This window comes from Salmo trutta, chromosome 13 (assembly GCF_901001165.1).
Source record: "Salmo trutta chromosome 13, fSalTru1.1, whole genome shotgun sequence".
Classification (NCBI taxonomy): domain Eukaryota; kingdom Metazoa; phylum Chordata; class Actinopteri; order Salmoniformes; family Salmonidae; genus Salmo; species Salmo trutta.
The window spans coordinates 11,673,945-11,693,661 of record NC_042969.1 but is presented as its reverse complement, the minus strand read 5'-3'; the positions used below and the strand labels follow the sequence as shown (position 1 = coordinate 11,693,661).

The 19,717-nt window shown below is 43.1% G+C and overlaps 1 protein-coding gene across 1 annotated transcript; it reads left to right on the top strand.

Annotated features, from left to right (window-relative positions):
• The first annotated feature begins 659 nt into the window (after positions 1–659).
• LOC115205006 (cardiotrophin-like cytokine factor 1) lies at positions 660–16,998 on the top strand. Its single transcript, XM_029770573.1, has 4 exons — positions 660–1,062; positions 15,093–15,253; positions 15,620–16,076; positions 16,679–16,998. The coding sequence occupies exons 1-4, from the start codon at positions 1,050–1,052 to the stop codon at positions 16,996–16,998; spliced, it is 951 nt and encodes a 316-aa protein (XP_029626433.1). The 5' UTR covers positions 660–1,049.
• Positions 16,999–19,717: the final 2,719 nt, after the last annotated feature.

The following is a 19,717-nucleotide window of genomic DNA, read 5'->3' as shown; positions in this document are numbered from 1 at the left end:
AATTCATTCATTCTCTCTCTCTCTTTCTCTCTCTCTCTCGCACACACACACACACACACACACACACACACACACACACACACACATGAAACGCAGACCACACTATGGGTACACAATGGCACATGTTGACTGACAGGTGGAGGTGAGAGAAGGAGATCAGACTAATCTAACTGTCAATAAAGCTAATGCCAATTGAATGAATATAACACAAAGGAGAAAGTTAGGAGTGGGGCAGGCAAACATTCACATAGGCTAACACACGCACACCTAAATACACAATGACCACACACATACAAACGCATCAGGCTCTATTCATAGAGCCTGTTCACTCAACTTCAATTCAAATAGACTGTTTTAATTCGCTGAGGTAAGCCTATATGCCATTGACATAGGCTAACATGTACAAATATCCTGATGAAGCATGAAACGAATGAAATAACAATATGTTTGATGAAAAGGAAGAATCACAGAGATAGAAATTAGTTGTGACAAGTTGGAGTCTCGTGCTTCCAACGACTCCTTCAAGTTTAGCCGATGCGTCAACTTGGTGAATCACCAGGAGAATAACTAAAGAAAGGAGGGAAAGGATGGGAGGGGGGAAAGGAGGGGGGCAGAAAAACTTTCGCCCTCCTTACAAAAACCCTCCGCCGTCAGTCAGTCTGTCACACAGACCACACACCCGTCAAGTCTGCGGACCGTCAAAGTCAGCCAGGCGGATTTGGTGCGCACACCTCGGCTTTTATAAACAGCGACCCACGGGTAGAATTCGGTGTTAGCGATGTTTTTGATCAATTCACAAATGTTTAATTAGAGAGAGTGTAAAGTTCCATGGACATAGGATTCAGAATGTTTTTTTTCAAGAGAAGATACTTCAAGTTAGACTAATAAGGAACAATTTAAGTTTATGGAGAAAAGTTTTGAAAAGGTTAAATCAACAAAAGAGATACGAATTCATCATTACGCAATTAGTCCAGTAGTCTTTGGAGAAAGTCTTGCTGATTTAATCAGTGCGCGCCGAAAGGAAATAAAGGATATTGCGAAAATTAAAAATGCATTTTGAAGGTAAGTCCCAGTAAAAATTATCACGGGTAAATATTTTCCACAATAACATTCTTATAAAAATGTGTATTTATTTATTATAATGATTATTATTATAATTAGTATAGTAATGGTTATTATTATAGGATATTTAATATTTGAATATCCTGAACCGATGGGTTTTACAAATTAATATTTTACAAGGCATACCAGTGGCATTTCTGTTATTTGATAATTTTTTGATTATTCACAGTAGAGGTTCCCAGTTAGTTGTATATTTTGGATAATAATAATATGATGAACAAGGGGAATTTGCACCTCGTTTGCTGCACCACTTTTCTCAAACTTCTAATTCAATTTCAATAGATATGAATCGTGAATATTTTTAGATAAGTGTAGAAATCCCTCCTCAAATATAGAAAATTGTAATAACATAACCATATTCACAAGACAACAAAATACTTATAACACATTTATATGAGAATACAGAATCATTATAGTAGGTTAACTTTTGTCTGCAGATATCACAAACAAAATACAATGACCTCCAAACAAATGCTATAATGGCACATTGTACATTTTGATACAAAAAGAAGAACAAATACTGAGATAAAATGTGTGGCCCCTTTTATAGACGTGACATATCTATATCAAAACATATACCATTTTCGCTTAGAAAACGTCCTTGTTCTATTTAAAAAGGAAGTTACAGTGTAGGACATTAAGGAGGCAATTTGATCTGAATATAAGTTTTTACAAGTTTGTAGAAATGAGTTCTAGTGTGTCTGTGTGTGTGTGTGTGTGTGTGTGTGTGTGTGTGTGTGTGTGTGTGTGCGTGCGTGAATGGAAAGTTTCCTTCATTGTAAAAAATGGCTTGGGTTGAGAGGGGTCAGGGGCAGCTAAAGCCCTTGTCTAGTTAGCTGTCACTGATATGAGAAAGTACATGATTCACGTTAGTCAGGGTGTGAGAACACACACACACACACACACCTGCCCCTTGGGACAGCTTGTGCGGCTGCTGTTCCATGTCTGTGAAAGGGGGAAATGGAAAGGGAGGTGAAACATTGTGTGACGAAATGATGCTATAAGCATTAAAACAAAAGAATAGTAGGCTGAAGAAGACCCCCCCCTTCTCTCTCTGTCTCTCTCCCTCTTTCCCTCTCATTCTCCCTCCCTCCCTCCCTCCCTCCCTCCCTCCCTCCCTCCCTCCCTGCCTCCCTCACTCCCTCCCACACTTTCAGGTGGTCTTCAATAAAGAGTGGTTAAAATAACTACTCCCCCCCATACAACTCATTCAATATCACTTATATAACTAAAGCACTTGAAACAAACTCAAGTTGTCTCAGATACTTTGAGCAAACAAAGAATATAAACCACAACTTCAAAAAACAAAACATATTGCCTTTGACCTCTCTCTCTCTCTCTCTCTCTCTCTCTCTCTCTCTCAATTCCAATTTAAGGGTCTTTATTGGCATGGGAAACATATTTAGATTGCCAAAGCAAGTGAAATAGATCATCTCTCGCTCTCTCTCTCTCTCCCTTTTTCTCTCTCTGACACACACACACTTCATATTATGGCTGTAAGGGTCAATTAGTGTCGGGGCTTTAGATAACAGTGTTTGTGTCCGTGCGCTGTGACACCAGAGCATAGCCACTCTTTTCAATGGCTCAAACCCACGCCTGGATCTAGAGCAAAGAGACAGAGGAATACAAGAGAAAGCAGAGAGAAAGAGAGAAGGAAAGAGGGATGAAAGAGAGAGAGATTGACCCTTAACATCCTTTACTCAACCCCATCCTTGACTCTTTGTGTGTGAGAGAGGGAGAGATAAAGAGAGAGTGAGAGAAGGAAAGAGATTGAAAGAGATTGAGTAAGAGAAGGAGAAAGTGGTGTTGCAGGGTTAATGCAGTACAGATTCCCTATTGACAGGAGTTAGCAGCACCCAGAGGGAAAGAGAGAGAGGGAAAGAGCGAGGGAGAGGGGGAATGATATAAAATGAGTTGGTCACGCTTTGAACAGTTACACATGCTGTTTACATTTTTCCCAAATTAACATGGCCCCTCGCTTCACCAAACGCCCTTACCATCTCTCTCTCTCTCTCTCTCTCTCTCTCTTTCTTTCTTTCTTTCTCTCTCTCTCTCTGCCTTTCCCATACTCTCTCTTATCCAAGTCCCTTTGCTCCCTCTCTTCCTCTCTGTTTCTCTCTACCTCCCTCTCTTTATGTCTGTCTGTCTCTCACTGTCTCCTTCAGGACCCCCCATCCCTCCTCCTTCCTCTCCTCTCCCCCTTCTGTGATTTTCTAAAGCAGAGACAGACCGGATAAATTGAATGGAAGGCTCTTGTATGTTGTTTTTTTTTTGCTTATTTATTTTTTAAGAGTAAGCCGGGGGTGGGGAGTTAGGCGGAGCAGGGGGAGGTAAATTAGAAACCGAAGTCTGAACGTCTGAAACTCTGAAAAAAGGAAGAATGCAAAGAGGTAGATGGAAGGGATGAGGGAAGCAAATTAGAGAACGAAAGAGAGGAAGGCAATTAGGTATAGAAGAAAGGAGAACTGAAATAGAAGAGGGAGGTTTGAGGGTTCAAAGAGGGAAAGAACGAGAGGGACCAATAAGTGGACATGGAAGGAAAGCAAGAGACAGAGAGGAAGCTAATATTGATCGTTAACGGTGGATGCAAAACTGAGAACGAACAGAGTGTAATAAAAACAACAGTAAGAACAATTAAAGGCAGATTTCTCTTGGAAGGAGAATAAGAGAGGGAATAAACACATGCAGGTTGGCTTTTATTGTCATGAATCTTGCCAGAGAAATCTGTCACAAGCTGGTGTAACAGATGTGATCATACTTCGTAAATCTCTTGCGTAGTTTTTAAATAAAGGAATACCCAGCCAGCGGTCCCAGTTGATTGGTGTTTATTCTAATGATAGACACAAGGAAGCACACTAGATGTGGAGGACAACAGTATGTTGATGGCTAGTAGATTCGTCTGTTAGAATGGAAATAACTGTGAATTAGCAGGGAGCTAATGCGACCATTACACGTAGATCATGCTAGCTAACTCGCTCTTACAGCAAGAACATACAAAAGCACATCACAGGATGCCCCACATATCTAACAGGTACCGTACAACTATATATGCACATCAGGACATGTACTGTACATAGTCGACTCGTACATGTTATACATATGAAAATAGAATCTAGTGTTTCAGAACGCCACCTACCGCTTATCAATATCAGACTGGGAAGAATTGACGTTCGCAATCTCCCCCTATCTGCAAGTGTAACCAATGGTATAACACCTTTTATTTTTCATTTTATTTTTAATTTAAACTTTATTTAACTAGGCAAGTCAGTTAATAACCTCTTAAGGATCTGACCTTTTTTTTTCTCAATTTTCTAACACATTTGTATTTACAATGACGGCCTACCAAGAGGCAAAAGGCCTCTTGCGGGGACGGGGGCTGAGATTTAAAAAAAAAGTAGGACAAAACACACATCATGACAAGAGAGACACCACAACACTACATAAAGAGAGACCTAAGACAATCACATAACATGGCAGCAACAACCTGTTTGATATGTAAATTCAACAAACCAATAAGAATACATAAATATGAAATACATATTTCCGCAGAGTCCATAATGCCTAACCCTAACCTTTAAATTAAGTCTAAAAAAGCTAATTTGAGTTTTCATGAATCTTTACGACATAGCCAATTTTGACTTTTCAGCTGGCTTTCTATCAGAAATCGCTTAGGTCTGCCTCCAGGGCAAGATTCATGACAATAAACGTCAACCTGCTAAACAAATGGAGAGAAAAACAAAGAAAAACAATCAGAAAGAGAGAAAGAAAGAGAGAAACACAATTATAAAAAAGAGAGCACATAGAGTTTGTTGGAAGCAATAAATATTGAGGTTTTAGTTGTAAACCTAAAATGGCATTGTATATTTTATTCCTCTCTTTATTTCCCCTTTGTTTTTCTGTCATTGATGTTCTTTGGCAATCCAGGGTGCATTCCATGCCAAGTAGATCAAGTAGAATTTCAATATGAACTCCAAGAAGATATCTCCAGGGATAAGAGATGGGGAGAGAGAGAGAGTGTGTGTGTGTGTGTGTGTGTGTGTGTGTGTGTGTGTGTGCGTCAACATGTGTGTGTGAGTGTGTGTGTGTGTGTGTGTGTGTGTGCGTCAACATGTGTGTGTGAGTGTGTGTGTGTGTGTGTGTGTGTGTGTGTGTGTGTGTTTGAGTGTGTGTGTGTGTGTGTGTGTGCGTCAACATGTGTGTGTGAGTGTGTGCATATGCCCACGCACATGTACAGTGCCTTCAGAAACTCCCCACATCCCTTGACTTTTCCCACATTTTGTTGTATTACAGCCTGAATTTGAAATTTATTAAATGTAGATTTGTTTTTGTCACACATTACCTCATAAAGTGGAATTATCTTTTTTTTTGTTTTTTAAAACAAATTAATAAAAAATTAAATGCTGAAATGTCTAGAGTCAATAATTATTCAACCCCTTTTCTATGGCATGCTTAAATAAGTTCAGGAGTAAACATGTGCTTAGCAAGTCCCATAATAAGTTGCTTAGCATAATAGTGTTTAACATGATTTTTGATTGACTACCTAATTTCTGTACCCCACACATAGAATTATGTGTAAGGTCCCTCAGTCGAGCAGTGAATTTCAAACAGAGATTCAACCACAAAGACCAGGGAGGTTTTACAATGCCTCACAAAGAAGAGCACCTATTGGCTGATGGGTAAAAATTAAAAAAGCAGACATTGAATATCGCTCTGAGCATGGTGAAGTTATTAATTACACTTTGGATGGTCTATCAATACACCCAGTCACTACAAAGATACAGGCGTCCTTCCTAACTCAGTCACCGGAGAGGAAGGAAACCGTTCAGGGATTTCACCATGAGGCCAATGGTGACTTTGAAGCAGTGACAGAGTTTAATGGCTGTGATAGGAGAAAACTGAGGATGGGTCAACAACATTGTAGTTACTCCACAATACTAACCTAATTGACAGAGTGAGAAGAAAGAAGCCTGTACAGAATGCAAATATTTCAAACATGCACCCTGTTTGCAGTAAGGCACTGAAGTAAAACTGCAAAAAATGTGGCAAAGCAAGTCACTTTTTGTCCTGATTGCAAAGTGTTATGTTTGTGGCAAATCCAATGCACCACATTTAAGGAGTACTGCTCCTTATATTTTTAAGCATAGTGGTGGCTGCATCATGTTACGGATATGCTTGTAATTGTTAAGGACCATGGAGCTTTTCAGGATAAAAAAAAATGGAATGGAGCTAAGCGCAGGCAAAATCCTAGAGGAATACCTGGTTCAGACTGCTTTCCACCAGACACTAAGGACAATAACTAAAACACAAGGCCAAATCTACACTGTAGTTGCTTACCAAGAAGACAGTGAATGTTCCTGAGTGACCGAGTTACAATTTTGACTTAAATCTGATTTCAAATCTATGGCAAGACTTGAAAATGGTTGTCTAGAAATGATCAACAACCATTTTGACAGAGCTTGAAGAATTTTGAAAAGAGTAATAGTCAAATATTGTACAATCCAGGTGTGCAAAGCTCTTAGAGACTTACCCAGAAAGACTCACAGCTGTAATCTCTGCCAAAAATTTGAACGTGTATTGACTAAGGGGTGTGAATACTTATGTAAACAAGATATTTCATTTTCAATAAATTTGCTGACATTTCTAAAAGCATGTTTTCCCTTTGTCATTATGGGGTACTGTGTGTAGATGGGAGAGAGAAACAAATCAATTTAATCCATTTTTAATTCAGGCAGTAACACAACAAAATGTGGAATAAGTCAAATGGTATGATTACTTTCTAAAGGCACTGCACATGGGTTTCAAAAGATGGGTGCATTGGTCCTTGTGTGTGTTCGTGTGTCCATGTGTGTGCATATGTGATGTGTGTGTGTGTGTGTGTGTGTTGAGTTAGTAAAGGAATGCACGTTTGATTAAGTACAGACTGCACATAAATCTGTGCTCTTAACTGTACGCAGGCACACAACATCGACCCTGACCCTGGCTACCCCTCCCCCTCCCTCCCTCCCTGCGGCCTATACGCATGTTACTGTCCAGCCAGCCAGGGTACCATTGTGTGTGTGTGTGTGTGTGTGTGTGTGTGTGTGCATGCACAAAACTGCCTTATTTTATGGTGAAATAGACTTTTCCTCAGGTACTAAATCTGGATTTCAGGATTGATAGAACAGAATAGAACAGAATAGAATAGAACATAATAGAACAGAACAGAATTAACAGAATAGAATTTAACAAATAGAACCGAATAGAACAGAATTGAGCAGAATAGAATAGAATAGAACAGAACATAATAGAACAGAATATAATTTAACAGAATAGAACACAATAGAACAGAATAGAACAGAATTTAACAGAATAGAACAGAATAGAATTTAAGAGAATAGAACAGAATAGAACAGAACAGAACAGAACAGAATAGAAAAGAATTGAACAGAATAGAACAGAATAGAATTGAACAGAATAGAACAGAATTGAACAGAACAGAATAGAACAGAATTTAACAGAATAGAACAGAATAGAATTTAAGAGAATAGAACAGAATAGAACAGAACAGAACAGAATAGAAAAGAATTGAACAGAATAGAACAGAATAGAATTGAACAGAATAGAATAGAACAGAATTTAACAGAATAGAATAGAATAGAACAGAATAGAACAGAACAGAATTGAACAGAATAAAACAGAATAGAACAGAACAGAATAGAAAATACCAGAATATAACAGAATCGAACAGAACAGAATATAGAAAGTCCTGTTAAATATGTCTGAGATGTGTATAATCCATTATAGCATGGACCCATGCTTCGCTGTGCCTCGGTCCCTGCCCGTCTGGTATATGTTAGCCAGATGACAGTAAATATGCTAACCAGCAAGCGCAGGACAGCCTTCCATCCAGTCCTATGTGATCTAATGTCATCATACATATAGCTGATTGCATGTCCACGAAGACCGGCCTCTGTGCCCTGACTTTAAACTTTGAACCCTAACCCCAATCTTGATTCCCAACCGACCCCAGACTGGAAACCATGAGTGAAACCTCAACCCTTAACTTCATATCAAGTCCCATAAACGTTGTCTTACAGCTGGCAGCCATAAGATTGTGCAACGTTTTAAATGTAGATCCGCGATCAAACGATAGATCAAGATAGATCAATCTAACACGATTTAGAGAATGGAGAACTGTGTAGGCACACACACACACACACACACACACACACACACACACACACACAGATCATGAGGAATCCTGTGTTGCTGTAATATAATTTCCCCTGTGAGAATGTTCTGGCTTCACGCTGGCCTGTGGAGTGTGTTCCTAGTGTTCTTACTGCCAGGTACTGCTCCCTGCTCCCTGAACAGAAGACTGAGGGCTTTGGCTGTAGGTTATCATAACCTTTATCATCCACAGTAAAATTCTCATTCTACAGAAGACTGAGGGCTTTGGCTGTAGGTTATCATAACCTTTATCATCCACAGTAAAATTCTCATTCTATAGAAGACGCCTCTGCATCAAAATGGCATTCGGTCAGACTGCATTGCGTTTAGCATTAAAACACATGCAAAGTCAAGTGTACCAGCTGTGTGTTTGGAAGTTACCTAGATTCGGTCATTTCTGTAGAAAGGGTAGTCTCAGAGTCCAGAAAGTTGAGAGTAAAAACGAAGGAGTCGAGGTGTTTTTAGAAGTGTTGTTTTTACCTGTGTCTGTACTGTATCTGTCCAAATTCCAAGGGAGAGTTGGTGAGCTGCTGAGTTTAGTTCGAAAGATTAAGGTGTGTCGGGTGTTGAGGTTTTGTGATTGAAAGGAGTCGACGTGTTTCGCTGTAACTGTTCAATTCATTCAGATGAAAGGAGTAATATGTTGAAAGTGATGACGTTAGGAAGTCTCTTCTGTGGCGGAAAATGGTGTTGACTCTTTTCGGTCCTGACCTGTTTAGTTTGTTCTGAGAGGAACAAGGTGTCCACTGGGGCAACATGATGGAGGGAAGAAAGAGGGAGTGAAAAGACGGAGTGATAGAGTGAGAGAGAGAACACTAAAAACTGACGAGACTTCCGAAGAGGAGAAGAAAGAGAGGGGGAGTAAAGGAGGAAAAGGAGAGGAAAGGCAGAGAACCAAGAACCCAGAGACTTTCTACAAATAGATGGGAAGGGGGACAGAAAGGAAGAGAGGAAATGAGAAACAAAGAGGGATAATGCAGGATTGAGAAAGACATTCGACAGAGTGGAAGAAGGGGTTGAGAGAGAGAGCGAGGGAGAAGGAGAGAGAGAGATGGATTGGATATACAGAGAGAGGAGGAGGGGGATGGATGGATGGATGTAGGAACACATCCTGTGCAGAACATATTTCACACCTGTTGAACAGCAGCTTGTTTAAGACCCATAATTACACAGAACCATGCCTTGCTGTCTGTCTGCCTGTCAGCCTGGAAGACAGAGAGAGACAGAGACCATGAAGAAAACATGCATGGTGGAGGAATGCAAAAAGAGAACGAGTGTAGGGAGGACGAAAAGGTTATTGGAAAGCAATGGGCAAAAGTGAATACGAGAGAGGGAAGAGAGGTGTGTGGCAACAAGATGGAGAAAGAGATGGAAAGAGAGAGAAAGAGAGAGAAAAATGGATACAATGAGAATTTGAGGGAGGTCCTGGGGGTAGACAGACAGGGGAAGAGGGGTCTCTGTGTGTACTCTGTCTCTCAGTGGCTATACGGGACAGGGAAGTGGACAGGCACTGAGCTCTCCGCCATTGACACAGATCATTTGGCCACCATTTTCCCTGTGTGGTGCTGGAAGAGAGGGCCTTAAAAGGGTCCGCACATTAGCCCCCCTTGGTCGCTTCCAAGACACACACATCACACACACACATGCTATAATGTACACGCTCTCATATAAGCAGGCACGCACGACTAACTTTAAGCACACACACCGATGTATATCAAATACAAACAACACATAATCATGCACATATGCGTAGGAATGGAAATTGACAAACACTCACATACCACATAAACACTTTTACAACACCAACCTAAACGCAAGCAAATGAAGGAACATAAGAGACAAAGGCATGCGTTCACTACAAACGCACACTTACACAACTACACATATACAGTGCCCAGTGAAAGTCCGCACACCCCTTGCACAGTCTTCACATTTTTCTGCCGTTAAAATGACGTCTAAAAAGGGATTACGTTTGATGTTTTTCCCTACAGATCTACACAACCTACAAAGTGAAAGAAAGTTTGAGGTCATCTACAGAGCAGCCACTGATGGAAAATCCCGACTATCCAATTAGCGGGACCTTTCAGCATTTTTCTTTCACTTTGAAAATGTGCAGTAGGTTGTGTAGATCGACAGGAAAAACATCTAATGTAATCCCTTTTAAGATTTCATTTTAAAGGGATACTTCAGGATTTTGGAATGAAGCTCTTTATCTACTTACCCAGAGTCAGATGAACTCGTGGATAACGTTGTTATGTCTCTGTGTCCAGCAAGAAGGAAGTTCGAGATAGTTTGCGAGCCAATGCTAACTAGCGTTAGCACAGTGACTGGAATTCTATGGCTATAGCTATGGCTATGGCTATGGCTATAGACTTCCAGTCATTGCGCCACTAGCAATTGCGCTTGTGCTTGTTAGCAACTTTCTTCAAACTGCACGCCTATATATAAAAATGGTATCCACAAGTTAATCTGACTCTCTCTCACACACACACACACAAATCCCAAAGTATCCTTTTAATGCCGCAAAATGTGATCTGTGCAATGGGTGTGTAGACTTTCACTAGCGACTGTGATGTTGATAATAAAGTAATCCACATGCTTCAATATCTCTGCACTGATTTGAGTGCTTGTATGTGTGTGTGTGTGTGTGTGTGTGTGTGTGTGTGTGTGTGCATTCCTGCCTGCATGCCGTGCGTGCTTGTATGAGTGTGTGTGCGTGCACGTGAGTGTTATTGTGTGTGAGGAGTATATCGAACTTTTGTGAGTGTAATGTTTACTGTTAATTTTTTATTTATTATCTATTATCTATTTTGTTTATTATCTATTTCACTGGTTTTGGCAATGTAAACATATGTTTCCCACGCCAATAAAGCCCTTTGAATTGAAATTGAATTGAGAGAGGGAGAGAGAGAATGTGTGCCACCTGCTACCGCTTTAACTGCCACAAAGCTGGTCATACGTGAGAGGAGGGAGGCACATTGCAGAAATGCTATGGTGATGTGGTAGTGAACACTATGGAGCTAGTCATGGTGATGTAGTAGTGGTAGTGAATACAATGGAGCTAGTCATGGTGATGTGGTAGTGAACACTATGGAGCTAGTCATGGTGATGTAGTAGTGGTAGTGAATACTATGGAGCTAGTCATGGTGATGTAGTAGTGAACACAATGGAGCTAGTCATGGTGATGTGGTAGTGAACACTATGGAGCTAGTCATGGCAAATGTAGTAGTGAACACTATGGAGCTAGTCATGGTCATGTGGTAGTAAATACTATGGAGCTAGTCATGGTGATGTAGTAGTGAACACAATGGAGCTAGTCATGGTGGTAGTGGTAGTGAACACTATGGAGCTAGTCAAGGTGATGTGGTAGTGAATACTATGGAGCTAGTCATGGTGATGTGGTAGTGAACACTATGGAGCTAGTCATGGTGATGAGGGAGTGAATACTATGGAGCTAGTCATGGTGATGTGGTAGTGAACACTATGGAGCTAGTCATGGTGATGTGGTTGTGAACACTATGGAGCTAGTCATGGTGATGTAGTAGTGGTAGTGAACACTATGGAGCTAGTCATGGTGATATGGTAGTGGTAGTGAACACTATGGAGCTGGTCATGGTGATGTAGTAGTGAACACTATGGAGCTAGTCATGGTGATGTGGTAGTGAATACTATGCAGCTAGTCATGGTGATGTAGTAGTGGTAGTGAACACTATGGAGCTAGTCATTGTGATGTAGTAGTGGTAGTGAATTGTATGGAGCTAGTCATGGTGATGTGGTAGTGAACACTATGGAGCTAGTCATGGTGATGTAGTAGTGAACACTATGGAGCTAGTCATGGTGATGTAGTAGTGAATACTATGGAGCTAGTCATGGTGATGTGGTAGTCAACACAATGGAGCTAGTCATGGTGATGTGGTAGTGAACACTATGGAGCTAGTCATGGTGATGTAGTACTGAACACTATGGCGCTAGTCATGGTGATGTAGTAGTGAACACAATGGAGCTAGTCATGGTGATGTAGTAGTGAACACTATGGAGCTAGTCATGGTGATGTAGTAGTGAACACTATGGAGCTAGTCATGGTGATGTAGTAGTGAACACTATGGAGCTAGTCATGGTGATGTGGTAGTGGTAGTGAACACTATGGAGCTAGTCATGGTGATGTGGTAGTGAACACTATGGAGCTAGTCATGGTGATGTAGTAGTGAACACTATGGAGCTAGTCATGGTGATGTGGTAGTGATACTATGGAGCTAGTCATGGTGATGTGGTAGTGAACACTATGGAGCTAGTCATGGCAAATGTAGTAGTGAACACTATGGAGCTAGTCATGGTCATGTGGTAGTAAATACTATGGAGCTAGTCATGGTGATGTAATAGTGAACACAATGGAGCTGGTCATGGTGATGTGGTTGTGAACACTATGGAGCTAGTCATGGTGATGTAATAGTGAACACAATGGAGCTAGTCATGGTGATGTAGTAGTGAACACTATGGAGCTAGTCATGGTGATGTAGTAGTGAACACTATGGAGCTAGTCATGGTGATGTGGTAGTGATACTATGGAGCTAGTCATGGTGATGTGGTAGTGGTAGTGAACACTATGGAGCTAGTCATGGTGATGTAGTAGTGGTAGTGAACACTATGGAGCTAGTCATGGTGATGTAGTAGTGAACACTATGGAGCTAGTCATGGTGATGTAGTAGTGAACACTATGGAGCTAGTCATGGTGATGTAGTAGTGAACACTATGGAGCTAGTCATGGTGATGTGGTAGTGGTAGTGAACACTATGGAGCTAGTCATGGTGATGTGGTAGTGAACACTATGGAGCTAGTCATGGTGATGTAGTAGTGAACACTATGGAGCTAGTCATGGTGATGTGGTAGTGATACTATGGAGCTAGTCATGGTGATGTGGTAGTGAACACTATGGAGCTAGTCATGGCAAATGTAGTAGTGAACACTATGGAGCTAGTCATGGTCATGTGGTAGTAAATACTATGGAGCTAGTCATGGTGATGTAATAGTGAACACAATGGAGCTGGTCATGGTGATGTGGTTGTGAACACTATGGAGCTAGTCATGGTGATGTAGTAGTGAACACTATGGAGCTAGTCATGGTGATGTAGTAGTGAACACTATGGAGCTAGTCATGGTGATGTGGTAGTGATACTATGGAGCTAGTCATGGTGATGTGGTAGTGGTAGTGAACACTATGGAGCTAGTCATGGTGATGTGGTTGTGAACACTATGGAGCTAGTCATGGTGATGTGGTAGTGGTAGTGAACACTATGGAGCTAGTCATGGTGATGTAGTAGTGGTAGTGAACACTATGGAGCTAGTCATGGTGATGTGGTAGTGAACACTATGGAGCTAGTCATGGTGATGTAGTAGTGGTAGTGAACACTATGGAGCTAGTCATGGTGATGTGGTAGTGAACACTATGGAGCTAGTCATGGTGATGTGGTAGTGAACACTATGGAGCTAGTCATGGTGATGTAGTAGTGGTAGTGAACACTATGGAGCTAGTCATGGTGATGTGGTAGTGAACACTATGGAGCTAGTCATGGTGATGTGGTAGTGAACACTATGGAGCTAGTCATGGTGATGGGTTAGTGAACACTATGGAGCTAGTCATGGTGATGTGGTAGTGAACACTATGGAGCTAGTCATGGTGATGTAGTAGTGGTAGTGAACACTATGGAGCTAGTCATGGTGATGTGGTAGTGAACACTATGGAGCTAGTCATGGTGATGTGGTAGTGAACACTATGGAGCTAGTCATGGTGATGTAGTAGTGGTAGTGAACACTATGGAGCTAGTCATGGTGATGTGGTAGTGAACACTATGGAGCTAGTCATGGTGATGTGGTAGTGAACACTATGGAGCTAGTCATGGTGATGTGGTAGTGAACACTATGGAGCTAGTCATGGTGATGAGGTAGTGAACACTATGGAGCTAGTCATGGTGATGGGTTAGTGAACACTATGGAGCTAGTCATGGTGATGTGGTAGTGAACACTATGGAGCTAGTCATGGTGATGTGGTAGTGAACACTATGGAGCTAGTCATGGTGATGTGGTAGTGAACACTATGGAGCTAGTCATGGTGATGTAATAGTGAACACTATGGAGCTAGTCATGGTGATGTGGTAGTGAACACTATGGAGCTAGTCATGGTGATGTGGTAGTGAACACTATGGAGCTAGTCATGGTGATGTGGTAGTGAACACTATGGAGCTAGTCATGGTGATGTAATAGTGAACACAATGGAGCTAGTCATGGTGATGTGGTAGTGAACACTATGGAGCTAGTCATGGTGATGTGGTAGTGAACACTATGGACCAAGTCATGAGCGACGTTTTATTTGAGCCCAGAGAAAACATTAGACGGCCAGAACTTCTAAAATTAGATTTTAGCGGAAACGCTTTATTGGCAGTTAGAATACTTAGATTTGCCAATATTTAAACAGACAAGGCTATCACCATAGAGACAAAGAAATAAACGGGAAAATTGTTGAAATCCTCATAAATATTTTGAAGGTGCTCTTATCGAAGTTGAGTTTGATTGTCATGGTAACAAGGTGATGTTGAGAGTGCTGATAGACAGCAAGTTGCAGATGAAATAAGGTAAAATTCTGCCAATTGAAATACCTCGGTGATATTATAATTCTATGACTGTTGATAGTACACGAATACAACGCCTTGTGTGGTTTTAATCTTCAACAAATACTGATCTTATCCTCTGATTGGTTTCTTCCCCAGTCCATCACATTCAGCGCGTCCTGCTATTGGCTGCAGCCGTGACATCGGTCCAGGTCCCAGACCCCTCCTTCAGCCTGTCCAATGAGAGGACTTCGATTGAGAGGACGTATGAGCTGACCAAGTACCTGGAGCATCAGCTGAGAGAGATAAAGGACACCTATGTGAGTACTGTGACTGTCTATAGATACTGTGTTGAAGAACATTTATCTTGGAGCATGTCAATGTTTCATTCCACAAGTGTTTGAATTCAACACATATCTGAGAAGCCTGGTTCCATTCTGTTTCTGCTCCAGCCAACCCCTTGGTCTTTGTCATGGTTAGTTTGCTAAAACAGAAACAGACTGGCACCCAGACTTGTGTTTGAGCATAACCAATCCATGTCTGAATTCATATGTTGGATTAAATATTTCTTCTCTCCCTCCCACTCCCTCTTTCCATACCCGCTCTTGACTGCCTCTTTCCCCCCTCTGCTCATCCTCCATCTCCTCCTTCTGTTACTCCTCCCATCCCCCCTTTCCCTCCCTCAGTTATCCTACCTGGGCCCGCCGTTCAGTGACCCAGACTTCTCCCCTCCGCGGCCCAACAGCACAGCCCTGTCCTTACCCAGCGCGGCCACCCGTCTGGAGCTGTGGCGGGGCCTGGAGAACCGTGCCAGGCTGGCCCAGAACCAGAGGGCTTACTCTGTTCTGCTGGGGGCGGTGAGGGAGCTGGCCCGTTCCACCCTCTGCCCTTACCTCCAGAGCTCCCTGCTGCACTTTTCTACAGGCCTGGATGGTCTGCTAGGGTCTATATCAGGCCTCATGAACACACTGGGGTATGCCCTGCCTCCTGCTGGGATTGAAGCGCAGTACCCACGTAGGGGCAAAGGGGGCGATGGAGAGGCGACGGGACGCAGGCCAGCTCCACTTATGAGTCAGGGTCTCTATAAGACAGGGGCAGGGATGGGGGCGGGACCAAGGAGGCATCCCCTTGATGATCAGAGGGGTGCTGGGACCACCAGAGGGGTGGTGAGAGGACAAAAGGAGGAGAGCACCAGGAGAGAAATTACGGAGAGAAAGAGGGAGCGAGAGAAGGATAGAGGGAGGGGAAGGGAGGGGAGGAGAGCGGAGGTGACAGGGGCTGCGGTTAGGAGCGTGGGATCGAGGCAGGAGGGGAGAGGGGAGCGAGGGAGGAAAGGGAGGAAGAGACACTCAGAGGATTGGGAGGGGGCCAGTGAAGACAGGGAAGAGGAGGAAGAGTTGGAGAGAGAGGGAGGGAGGGAGCGATGGGGGAGGAGGAGAAGGCTGCTGAGTGTTTCAGAGGAAGGAGAGAGAACAGTTAAGCAGGGTCCACTGGAGTCTGACGCCAGAGTCACTCTGTCCTTCTCAGACAGACAGACCTTCCCCCAACAACAACAACTCCTAAACAACAATAACAATAACAACTACGATAACGACAACCTCAACAGCTACAACTTCAACTACCACCCCCAGAACAAGGACCGAGCCAGAGAGGCGGATGCAGGAAACAGGGCGACAGAGGAGGAACATTACATCATCAGAGAGTCTGCATCCCTCCTCTCCTCCTCTCCATCCCTACATCCCCAGCGCCGATCCCCTCGCTCCTTATTCTCCCCCCCCCCCCCACCCCCCCCCTCTCCCTCTTCTACCCGTTTGGCACGGGGACAGGGGAGGGACACACCCTGTTGTCAGAACCAGTGCCCCTGTCATTGAGGAGGGGTCCCCCCCTGCTGCCGCCCCCTCCCCTGTCCCCCCTCCTGTCCTCCTCCCCTCTGCTGGCGGTGCGGCCGGCGCTCAACGACTTCTCCAGGAAGGTGGAGGGCTTCTGGGTACTGAGGGAGCTGCAGAGCTGGCTGTGGCGCTCCGCCAAGGACTTCAACCGCCTTAAGAAGAGACTTAGAGTCTGACAGACTGAGAGAGGACACATACAGAGACAGAGGGATTGAAGGAGGAGACACACACACACAAACATACAAACCCTCTGTCTCTGTCTTTCTCTCTCTCTCTCTCTCTCTCTCTCTCTCTCTCTCTCTCTCTCACACACACACACACACACACACACACACACACACACACACAGCCTGAGAGAACACACACCCTGCAAGCGGGCACACACACACACACACACACACAACCACACAAACAGTGTTGGAATACCTAGCTTGTGCTGAACCATGGAAAAGGGGCTTTCTGGCCAGACATCAGCCTGGGCACAGTGGCACATCCGGGGAAGGAAATGGACCAATTGTCTGTGTCTCTGTGTGGACAATATGAGCACTGTCAGCAATGACATGACATCATGACATAACAGGTCATTGATCCGCCATTGGAACTGATTTACTGGACGTAACGCCTCGCATACTGGACATAAAGGTGGGAGTCAAGCAGATGGACAGTCATGTCATTGACCGAGAACTAAGTCCGAACCACAGTGAATCACGAGACATTAATCTTCACCCAGAGAGGAAGAAAGAGTTATGAATGGAGAGAGACAAAGAGAAGATGAGCGAGAGGAAATGACAGGATGGAGAGAGGGTAGAAAGAGAGAGAGAGAAAGGGGGAGTCTGAGTCAGGGGCTGACCGTTGGAGACGGGGCTGTGGGGGTTGCTGAGTAATCAGAGATCTGCTGACCGTTGGAGACGGGGGTTGCTGAGTAATCAGAGATCTGCTGACCGTTACAGCAGCCCTGCATAGAGACCCACCACACACACACACACACACACACACACACACACACACACACACACACACACACACACACACACACACACACACACACACACACTCACACACACACACACACACACACACACACACACACACACACACACACACACACACACACACACACTCACACACACACACACACACACACACACTCACACACACACACACTCACACTCACACTCACACACACACACACACACACACACACATTTCCAGGTGTACCAGTCATTTGTGAGTTGGCCAACTGTTTTTACATAGAGTTGTTGATACTTTCAACTTTGGAATGGGCATCTCAGCCTTTCCCTTCGCTTGTTTCAGCCAAATGCAACACAAAAGCCCTAACCTTGGCATGGTGTGGTTTCTTTACAGCAGATCTGGGACCTGTACAGTACCATCCAACAATGTGTATGTATAGAGTTTAGCTTTAGATTATATCTATGATATTTATTGAAGATGTTTTATTTATTTTCTTGTGTGAATAATACTGTTCTTTATCATGTTGGAGATGAAAGAGAATCAAATATGAGCTTTAGTACTGAGACGAATGTTATTGGTCATTTGGGAAGTGAGGTTGTTTTTGAACGTTATGGCTTTGACTGGGTTGGTTTGGGTGAGGGGTACAACTGAAAGATGTGGAAGGGGGTGCATTTCCCAAAACAAAGAGCGACTCACATTCATCAAAAACAAGAGGCGGGAAATGAAAGAGTTTTATTTGTCTGTCTTGACTAAATTTATGATCTGTCTTTTTCTTTCCTCTCTCCCCTTCCCCCCATCACCCCTCCCGCTCTGTTTTCCATCCAATTATCTCACGCATCTCCTCTTCCCAAAAATATCCCTCTAACCTGCCTTGTAACAGACAGAGCTTAGGAGCATAAACACACAGGTACCTACACAGCCCTTTAACACTCCCACCTACACCCCCCTTCTCTTTCTGTCTCTTTCTGTCTCTCTCTCTTTCTCTCTCTTTCTCTCTCTCTTTCTCTCTCTCTTTCTCTCTCTCTTTCTTTCTTTTTTCGTTCTCTCTCTCTCTCTTCCTCTCTCTCTCTCTCTCTCTCTCTCTCTCTCTCTCTCAATTCAATTTCAATGTAAGGGCTTTATTGGCATAAGAAACATATGTCTACATTGCCAAAGCAAGTGAAGTAGATAATAAACAAAAGTGAAATGAACAATAAAAAATTGTCTCTCTGTCTCTCTGTCTGTCTGTCTGTCTGTCTGTCTGTCTGTCTGTCTGTCTGTCTGTCTGTCTGTCTGTCTGTCCGTCCGTCCGTCCGTCCGTCCGTCCGTCCGTCCGTCCGTCCGTCTCTCTTCCATTCCCCTCACACATTTTCTTCTTCTCTTTCTCCACCTCTCTATACTTTCTCCTCTCCTCTCCTCTCTATACTTTCTCCTCAGGCTGGAAATTAAGGGATCAATGAAGATCCCACTCTTTTCACCTGCAAGCTGCACACCTGGACTGAACCATTTCCCAACCCCCGACACACACACACACACACACACACACACACACACACACACACACACGTTCAAACTCCCACACAGAGACACAGAGGGATTTTTTTGTTGTTGTTGTATTTATTATGGATCCTTATTCTTCCTGGGGTCCAGCAAAATGAACACAGTTATACAATTTTAAAAACATTACAATACATTCTCAACAGATTTCACAACACATGAAGTGTGTGCCCCCAGGCCCCTACTCTACTACTACATATAGCACCAGTCCAAAGTTTGGACACACCTACTCATTCCAGGGATTTTCTTTATTTTTACTATTTTCTACATTGTAGAATAGTAGTGAAGACATCAAAACTATGAAATAACACATATGGAATCATGTAGTAACCAAAAAAGTGTTAAACAAATGAAAATATATTTTATATTGAGATTCTTCAAAGTAGC

Bases quoted from the DNA above. Each gene is read 5' to 3' on its own strand.
- LOC115205006 (XM_029770573.1), top strand. The intron at 15,254-15,619 runs GTGAGTACTGTG...TCCCTCCCTCAG, and splicing joins GAGAGATAAAGGACACCTAT to TTATCCTACCTGGGCCCGCC. The intron at 16,077-16,678 runs GTGCTGGGACCA...CTACATCCCCAG, and splicing joins TCCCCTTGATGATCAGAGGG to CGCCGATCCCCTCGCTCCTT.